This window comes from Dictyostelium discoideum, assembly GCF_000004695.1.
Source record: "Dictyostelium discoideum AX4 chromosome 5 chromosome, whole genome shotgun sequence".
NCBI lineage: Eukaryota > Evosea > Eumycetozoa > Dictyosteliales > Dictyosteliaceae > Dictyostelium > Dictyostelium discoideum.
Genome location: NC_007091.3, coordinates 1,529,818 through 1,539,801, shown reverse-complemented (window position 1 = coordinate 1,539,801; position 9,984 = coordinate 1,529,818). Strand labels below are relative to the sequence as shown.

The 9,984-nt window shown below is 26.4% G+C and overlaps 4 protein-coding genes across 4 annotated transcripts in view; 1 reads left to right on the top strand and 3 right to left on the bottom strand.

Annotated features, from left to right (window-relative positions):
* The window catches only part of syn8B (hypothetical protein), a gene marked incomplete at both ends in the record, with an annotated part of 1,124 nt that extends 765 nt beyond the window's left edge, over nucleotides 1-359 (top strand). Inside the window, 2 exons of the mRNA XM_631662.1 lie at nucleotides 1-207; nucleotides 316-359. The exon at nucleotides 1-207 is cut by the window's left edge and continues 182 nt beyond it. Coding sequence (XP_636754.1) covers nucleotides 1-207; nucleotides 316-359 — 251 coding nt within the window. The remainder of the gene's footprint in view (nucleotides 208-315) is intronic.
* A 168-nt stretch (nucleotides 360-527) lies between these two features.
* Nucleotides 528-4,436, bottom strand: DDB_G0288437 (hypothetical protein; the record flags this gene model as incomplete). The annotated part of the gene is made up of 1 exon (XM_631661.1): nucleotides 528-4,436. One exon carries the CDS (start codon nucleotides 4,434-4,436, stop codon nucleotides 528-530), a length of 3,909 nt encoding a protein of 1,302 aa, XP_636753.1.
* A 603-nt stretch (nucleotides 4,437-5,039) lies between these two features.
* Nucleotides 5,040-6,869, bottom strand: DDB_G0288455 (hypothetical protein; the record flags this gene model as incomplete). Its single annotated transcript, XM_631660.1, has 3 exons — nucleotides 5,040-5,536; nucleotides 5,661-6,352; nucleotides 6,439-6,869. 3 exons carry the CDS (start codon nucleotides 6,867-6,869, stop codon nucleotides 5,040-5,042), a joined length of 1,620 nt encoding a protein of 539 aa, XP_636752.1.
* A 518-nt stretch (nucleotides 6,870-7,387) lies between these two features.
* Nucleotides 7,388-9,024, bottom strand: DDB_G0288435 (hypothetical protein; the record flags this gene model as incomplete). Its single annotated transcript, XM_631659.1, has 2 exons — nucleotides 7,388-8,637; nucleotides 8,721-9,024. The coding sequence occupies 2 exons, from the start codon at nucleotides 9,022-9,024 to the stop codon at nucleotides 7,388-7,390; spliced, it is 1,554 nt and encodes a 517-aa protein (XP_636751.1).
* Nucleotides 9,025-9,984: the final 960 nt, after the last annotated feature.

Genomic DNA, 9,984 nt, shown 5'->3' with positions numbered 1-9,984 from the left:
AAAAGAATATGGCCCATGCAATGAGTAATGAATTGGATCAACATAATGAAATGTTGGATGATGTTGAAATTGGAACTGATGCCGTTTCAATGAGATTAAGAAATGCAAATCGTAGAATGGAAACAATAAAACAAAATGCTGGTAGTACTTGTATGATTGTTTGCATTGTAATTTTAATTATATTAATAGTTGTTTTAATTGCAACTGGTATGTATAATTTTTTTTTTTTAAAAAAAAAAAAAAAAAAAACAATAAAAAAAAATAACAAAAACACCATTACTAACAAAATTTTTTTTATTATAAAATTAAATTTAGATTCTGGTTGTAAAATTTATAATGATCCAAAGCATTGTCCTTAAATAAACTGGAAATAAATAATATTATAATAAAAATAACTCTACGAAATAATATTTAATGTACACAATAAAAAAAGAAAAAGAAAAAAAGAAAAAGATTTAATTATTTTAATTTATATTATTTATTTAATTTATTTATTTATTATTTTATTACAAAAATCTTTAAATCTTTTAAAATTTATCTATTTCAACAACACGACCACCTTGGAAAGTTGAAACTGTTTCCATTTCATGTGAAAGTGCTGGTAATTGGTTTGCTTTAATTGGACTTTGACGTTTCCTATAAAGGAAAATACTAGCAGCAATAATTGCACCTAAACCTACTAAACCAATTGGTAAACCAATTGCTAAACCTAGGTTAACACCACCATCATCATCACTACTACCATCAATTAGTTTTAGGCATTTGGTAATATTGAAAACTTGAGTTTGAATACAATGACTATCTGAAACTGCAACTGTATATAAACCAAATTCTTCAAATGAATCTAATTTTAATAAATCGGGTTGAATGTATTGCTGCAAATTATTTGTGGGTGATGTAATATTATATTGATAGGTAGCATTTGGATAACTTGAAGAAATAGATAATGGTGTAATAATAACTGATTCACAAATTGATGAATTAATATTAATAGAGAATATTGAGGAACCCACGTTTACTTCTAATAAATTGAAACTTCTTTTGCAATAATCATTTGTAACTCTTAAATTTGCAACTCTATATGAACCTGGTATTATACCATTTAATGTACCATTAAATTGTTGTTCACTAGAATCATTTAAATAAATGTAACCTAAGAGATTTAAACCTAGAATTGAAGTTTCATAATTGATTGAACCTAAACCATCTGCTGTACATTGATCATTAATATTTTCAATTAATGTTGGTTCACTACCTTGAATTGTTGCATTGGCAAATGGCATACAAGTTGATTTTAATATATTTTTACCCACTCTACCAATGTCAACGCTTTCACTTGTTATTTGTTTAAATGTATATTTATCTTGTGGGTTTGCCAATGGTAGCAAAACTCTTTCATCATCAACCATACTGAATGCATAATAATCATATTGATCATCTGGGAATTGAATTTGACCATTTTTACTACCATGACAAGTCTCATCGGTAATAATACTTTCAATCGCAATTTCATTGTACTCTTCATCACGATATAAACTAGAATATTTACAATTGGTACCAAGAGTTGTTCCTTCCATTTTCATATAGGGTACAACATTTTTAATAATACCATTTGAATCCATTGACATACCACCAACTGATACACTTGCCCATTTTGATGGATTTGTAATTTTAATATCATATGTATGATCAGATGACATACAATCTGGTTTCCTAACGATGCTATAATAAACTTGTGGATATAAAAGGTCATAAGAATCATAAGATGAAATTTCAAATGTCTTTTTACAAGCTTGATAGGGGGCATAATAAACTTCGACATTAAAATAAGAATTTGTTACTTGTCCAAACAATAATCCACCAACAGAAGTAAAACCATCGGAATATGGGGCTATATTTCCTGATGCTATTGAATTATTTGCACTGAATTGATAACCAACTTGAATTTGACAAGATTCATCAAGATAATTCCAAACTTGTTTATAGGTTATATCGATTGGTATTTCATTAAATGTAACCGGTACACCCCAAGAGCAAGTACCATATGAAACATTGAATAAATAAGTTCCAGGGTAATAATTTTCTGCAATTGTACCTTTGATTTGAATTCCACCTCGAGAAACATATTGAATTGGCATTCTATTTGGTTGATTTGGGAAGTTGGAAGCATATTCAAATGAAACTGTACCAGTTTGATCATTACTACATAGTGGTTGATTAATGATTGTATAGGATATATCAGCAGGTAAACTTGGTACGAAAATATATTCAAAGCCAGTACATGTTGATCCATCACTAAAGGTTTTTACAAAATTAATTAAATAAGCTTTACTCTGTAAATCAACAAGCCAAAAATCTGGACCTGGGACATATGGAGATCCATCAATGAGTAAAGAGGTGAAATTATCCCAACCATCAATAAACATAGAACCATCCATTATTGTACAATCTGTAACGCTGTTTGTTTGATATGAAAGGTGGAAATCTTGTTTTGGTTCAACCAAATGATAAATTGTCATTTGTTTGCATTCTGTTTGTCTTGAGAATGTTAGTTCAATGGTGATATTACCAGAGTTACATTCAAAATAATAAGTATTGCCATTGGTATTGTATGGGTAAACATTGGCACCATTGATTTTAAAAGTTGCAATTTCAGTATTTGAATCGATACGTATAGTAGTTTCATTTTGAGAATATTTACATATTGGTTGAGTTTCTGTTGTAACATTAACATGAGCTTGTTCCAATTTAAAATCACCAAGATTGAGACCATTTACTGAACCATCACAATTATATTCGAAATCTCTGTAGAAACCAAAAGTAGCACCTTCACCATAATAGAAAAAACTTTGAGTAAATGAAGCTACCAATTCAGTGGTATTCTTTTTATAGAATTTAACATCTGCTTCACCAAAGAGATAATAACATGTTGGATATCTTGTAATGTTGTATTCAACATCTAAATTATCATTATCCATTCTATTACTATTACCAATTTCAAAACCATAGATATCTGAGCAACCTCTATAACTGTACTCCAAGTATAGTCTTTGATTTGTAACATTTCTAAAAATACCATCTTTTATTGAATATCTTTTTGAACTTATTGATCCTTCACCTTGGAATGGAGCCAATGAAATGTAATAGAAATCTTGAGCGTTATAAATTTGAATATCAACAGTATCAACACAAAAATCAGAGTTATTAAGATATTTATATATTGGTTTTGGATAGGTTCTACCAAATTTCAATACTGAACTATAACAATTATCTTGCAAGATATAAATTTTACCAGTTGTTGCTTCAAATGAATTATTGGCATCTAATCCGATAGTTGAATCTTCTTGACTAACTGAAAGTGATGGAAAAAGTGTTGAGTTGTATCCAATTATATTAATGGTATATGGTTGACAATAATCACTTTCTTCATAGGTGTATTGAAGTAGGGGAAATGAATCTGGAAAATTTATAATAAGGTCAAAACTAACTCCACATTCCAATTCTACTGAAAATGAATCGTAATAATCTGCTGTAAATGGGTTCGATATAGGTTCATCTCCTTTAAAAATTTGATAGCTTTGAGTGGTATTGATTACTAATTGCATCTTTGGTGAAGTTGGACAAGAGAAATCAACAAATTCTACATGATATGATGGTGCTACTTGATTCAGTTCCACTGAAATACTTCTTTCTCCACATTCATTATCGATGGTTGTAATTGTATATTCACCACCACTCAATTCACTGTAAAAACCTGCATTAGTTGGTTGAATTGGAGCTGATGACCCAATAACAATACTTGTAAAATTATTATAATTTTCAATTTCAATAACACCATTTAATTGACCACAAACTGGATTTGTTGTTTTAATTTTAGGTTGTACTCCAGGATTATTTGAACCTTTCAATGTTATTGGTTCTTTACATTTTGAAACACCATCGAAAAACACTTCAATTATATATTGATTTGGAGAATCGAGTTGAATTGGAAGCGTTATTGGGTCACTGTCCATTGCGAAGGTATAGTTTATGCCGTTCTTTTTTGGATCTGGAATGAAATCTATTGTACTTAAGGATCCAATACATGGTGGGTCTGTAATTATAAATCTTGGTCCATTACTTGTTATTATTGGTTCATCTTCTACACATTCATCTTTAACAAATTGAAAATTATAACTTTTACCAAAATCTAATACAACAATATAGTTGTCTGGTGCATTGTAAGATCTTGAAATTGGTTCAGGACTAACAAGAACATAATCATAATCTTTAATATTTTGAATGTACACTGTTGGATTAACTACTGAATAATAATCTGGATCGCAATTTGTATCATCAAAATAATATATTGGTGTTATAATATCACAAATTTCTGATTTACTAATATTAATTAAAATTGAAACTAATAATATTAATGAAAAAATTTTAATTTTCATTTTTTTTTTTTACCTAAAAAAAATAAAAATAAAAATTTATATTTAGAATATATAAAAAAAAGGTTGATTAATGTAAGTTCTATTAAAAAAATTTAAAAAAAAAAAATAAAAAATAAAAAAATAAAAAATAAAAAAAGAAAAGAAAATCAACAAAAAAATAAAAAAAAAAATTTATAAATAGATTTTTTAGCAACTGAAAATTTTCCCAATTGCTTGGGATTTTTTTTTTTTTTTTTATTTATTTTTTTATTTTATTTTTTTTTTATTTTATTTTTTTATAATCAAATTATATTTTTTTTTTTTCAAACAATTTCAAAATATCAGTATTTATAATAATTTTTTTTTGTTAAACTTAATTCTAAACCTTTTTGATTTTTTGATTTTTTAATTTTTTATCTTTTTTCTTTCTCCTAAACTCTAAGCCTTTTTTGGTATTTTGGAATTTTTGAAAAAAAAAATTTCACAAACCACACACAAACTATATTTTTTTTTTATCATTTTTTAATTTATTTTTATTTTTTTTAATTTATTTTGGTTCAAACGCATTAAAATTTATCAAGTTCAACCAAACGACCGCCTTGGAAGGTAGTAACAGTTTCCATTTCATGTTCCTCGGGAAGTAGTTCTTTGGTTTTTATTGATCCAACACGTTTTATAAAAGAAAACACCAGTAGCAGTAGCGCCAGCAGCTACCAAACCGATTGGTAAACCAATAGCTAAACCCATGTTTGTTGAACCATCATCACCATTATCTAATTGACATTGGTTAATACTAAATTTATGAGTTTGGATGCAATGGCTATCCGAAACTGTTAAATTATATTGACCACTCTCTTTTAATGAATCAATTGTTAATACACCAGATTTAATGAATTGCATAGATAAATTTGAAGGTGTAGTAATATTATAGTTAAATAATAAATCACTTGAATAAGTTGAGTTTAAAATTGATGGAATAATAACTGATTGATAGGGATTTGACGAAATATTGAGTGAGAAAATTGAAATACCAATATCAACAGATAGTTTAGTGAACCATCTCCTACAATAATCTGTTGTAATTCTTTTTCTTTCTTCTGAATTTAATAATGGTAATAATACTTTAAAGTAAGAATCAGAATAAACAAATGGCTGGTAATTATATTCATCATCATTTAATAAAAGTTCACCATTTTTACTACCCAAACAAATTTCATCTTGAAAATTGAATATCAAATGTTTCACCACCTGTATCGCAAACAGGAGTTCTCGCTATTGTATAACTTAAATCTAGTTGAAAAATTGATTCATCAATATAAACTGGAAATGTAAACTGGCATACATTTTTAATAATAAATGAAACATTTAAACTCTCTCTAGTACTTCCAGATAATAATCCTTTACAATAACTTCCTTCTTTAAAAAAAGGGACCCTGACATTAGCTTCCATATAATTATCGAAATTAAATTGATAGCCAAATTCAATCGAGCAAAAATCACTTCTATAATACCATAGGGTTTCATAAGTATATGAAATTGGTTCCACTGGTATGGTAACTGGTACTGCCCAAGAACAACTTCCAGATGCAATACTAAAAACATAATGACCAGGATTAAAACCAATAACCATACCATTTTCAAACATAGTTTTATAACCGTAATAAAAAACATTGCCAATTGCCATTGTAGTTTGATCCCTAAAAGTGACATATTCAAATGATATTGAACCATTATAGTCTTCATTACAAATTGGTTTATTAATTATTGTGTAAGATACATTTGGTACCTCTAAATTTGTTGGTATTAAAATAATAGAACTTCCCAAACAACTTAAGCCATCTTCATTAAGTTTTTCAATTGTTATTTTATAAAATCCACTTGGTAATTTTAAATACCAATGTTCAGAATTGGGGTAATAATTTTGTAGATCATTATTACTTTTTAAAAATTCAACATCTAAATGTTCAAGTTGGTCCCATTTGATTGAGAGCAATCAGTAACATTAACAATTTCAAATGATAACGCAAAGTCATCATTTGAGTCAACGAAATGAATATATGTTTGTGGTTGACAAATCCCTTCGAAAATAAAAGTTAAGTTTGAGTACCCGTATGGTAGACTGAGAATAAGATCAGGACTATATAATAATTCATCACCATTAATAAAAATTTTATAAATATGCTCACTTGAGTCAATTTGAGTTTTACCACTACTCATCCCTCCTATATCTTGGAATTTACAAGTTATTCTAAGGGTAACAACTGGTTCTGGTAATTCAATATGAAAGGTGAATACATTTGGTTTTAAATAACAATATCTCATTAGACTACCAAAATAAAATGAAAAATTTCCACTAGTTGGATTATAGTCTAAATCTTCAACTCTCTGCCCAATAACTTCTTTGGTATCTTTATTGTAAATTGTTAAATTACCCATACCGGTAGGATAGAACATTTTGGATATTCTATATCACTTTGACCAATATATTGACCTCTACTTTCACCAAAATAAGTAGTGACAATTTCAGAACATGCTCCTTTGGTACTTTTAAATCTTGGTCCATCATGAGTTTGAAAGCTTCTAAAAATATTATCAATACATTTATAAATGTAATTCGATAGTTTATTCCAAAATCTAAAGCCACAATAAAATTATTTGGTAATTCAAATGATTTGGAAATTGGGTTTGGTTCGAAAATGATATCATCATAGTCTCTATAATTTCCAATTTCTATTTTTGGATTTTCACATCCTGTTTGTCCAAATGCAATAATTGGTTCAATTAAACTACAAACTTCTTTTGAATAAATAAAATTAATAAAAAATAAATTAATTAAACTAAATAATTTAATAAATATTTTCATTTTTTTATTTTTAGTAATATAATATTAAACAAACAAAAAAAAAAAAAAAAATTGTTTTTGATTTATTTTTCCTTTTTTTTTTTTTTATTTTCTTTTTTTTTTTTTTTTTTTATAATAAATTTGAAATTAATGGATCTTTTAAAGAATCAATTTGTTTTTGATTATTAAATTCCCTATCATTATTTTGAATAAAATTTTTAAAGAAATTTTTGATTGGACTATTTGGTACAAGTGATTGTTTGAATTGTGTGATAAAGAAAACTACTAAACCCCAAATTGAGAGAAGTGCACTGAATACACCAAATAATGCAAATGGATAACCATTCCATTTGTCATATAAAATACCACCCAATAATGAAGCCACCAAAATACCAATTGAACCACATTGTGAGAAGAAACCGCTTACAGAACCTCTGAGTTCAGTTGGAGATTCCTGTGCAACCAAAGCAGTTGAAGAAACCACCATTCCAGTTTCTGCACAACCAATGATACAAGCACCAACAAAGAACTGAGTTGTTAATGGATTCTCACTGAATGCCAACATGAAATAACCCACACACCCAATCATTGCCAACAATACCATTGCAAAGATTCTATTCATTCTATCACAAAGGAAGCCGGCCACCAATGCGAAAAAGAGTGCACAAGTTTGAGCGATACCACTGATGGTGCCTGATTTTGAGAGGGCAGCAGTTTTGTCACCACCATTGATCGATAGAGTGTATTGGTAGATCCACAATGAGAGGAACGTAGTGGCGATAGCACTGTCGCCCCTCGCTAGAAACCCTGAACCATACGCTAATGAAAGCAATGGTTTCTTTCCAGCTTTTAATCCATCCCATGCGATCTTTAATGCATTCTTCTTTTCATTACACATCAATTTGATATCCTTTGATTTACGTTGTAGGCAAAAGAACAGCAATACCGAACCAATGATTGCCAAAGCGGCAGTCATCCCATAAACGACCTCTGTTGATTGTCTTGAGGGTAGATCGCTATTCTGTTTAATTAGATTCGGTATCTTCATTAAAACCAATGATGCCAATACTGCTCCACCTCCAGCTGCAAATCCTAATAATCCACTTGCTTTACCTCTATCTCTAAATGGTATATAATCAGCCAATACTGCACTTAACATTGATGAACATGATGCAGCACCAACTGCAAATATCATTCTAAATATATATAAACATACTATTGAATTTGCAAATGGATAAATTGCTAAACCAATTCCAATTATAAACATACCTGCACTATAAACTCCTCTTCTACCAATTTTATCACTTAATATACCCCATGTATATGATGCTACCACTATAACTATTTCATTACAAAATGATAAATTACCACTAATTCTACCTATATATATTTATTTATTTATTTATTAATATACTTTTTTTATAAAAAAAAAAAAAAAAAATTAAATAAATTATGATATTTACCTTGTTGATCATCACTAATACCAAGTGATGATAAAATATCAGGTTGTGCAACATTTATGAATACAAAAAAGCAAATACTTAAAAATGATCCAATATAACTTGTTAGCAAGTTCATATAACTAACATCATTATTAATTTTATGAATATATAGAAATGATCTTTCCTTTATTGGTGTTTGATTATTATTATTATTATTATTGTTATTTATTTGATTCTTTTCATCATTATTATTTATTATTATTGCATGATTTTCTATTTTTTTATTATTATTATTACTATTGATATTTTCAATATCGCTATCCATATTTTTTTTTTCTTTTGTTTTTACAATTTTTAGATATTATTGAAATAAATTTAATTTTAATTATTTTTTCGTATATGCAATTAATTGCATATACATTAATTGAAAAAATAAAAAATAAATGAATAAAAAAAAAAAAAAAAATACTTGGTTTTTAAAATAATAATAAATGAATAATAAATAAATAAATAAATAAGTAATTAATTATTAAAGGATTTATCTTTATTATCTTATTTTTATTATTATTATTATTATTTTTTATTTTTTATTTTTTTTATTTTTTTTTTATTTTGTTTTATTTTATTTTATTTTATTTTATTTTATTTTATTTTATTTTATTTTTTTTTTTTAAAAAAAAAAACAAAATCGTAATATTATTTTATTTTTGATTGTTCCCTTGTGATGAGATTTTGAAGTGGTTGAATTGATTTTTTTTTAAAAACTTTGGTCATAGACATACAAAGAACAAACAAACTGTCTCACCACAACTAAAATAAAAAAAAAATAAAAAAAAAAAATAAAAATTTTCATAAAAAAAAAAAATAAAAAAAAAAAAAATATAAAAAAAAAAAAAAATAAAAATAATTAAAAAAAAAAGACGTCCCCAATCTTAAAAAATATCTGCATCTTAAAAAATAAAAAAAATTTAAATAATGATAAAGGTTACACCAAAAAAAAAATTAAAATAATTAGGTGTACGAATATACATTATTCTAGAATTTTTATTTTATTTTTTTTTTTTTTAATTGTTAAGATGAAGATATTTTTTTTATAAGATGAAGATCAACGAGTAGGGAATATATTTTATACATAAAAAAAAAATAAAAAAAAAATTTCTTATTTTCATTTTTTTTATTGCTTTTTTAAAAAAAAAATAAATGATTCAACAAAATAAAGATTTAAATTATATGTGTTATTACCTTTTTTTTTTTTTTTTTTATTTTTATTTTTTATTATTTTTTA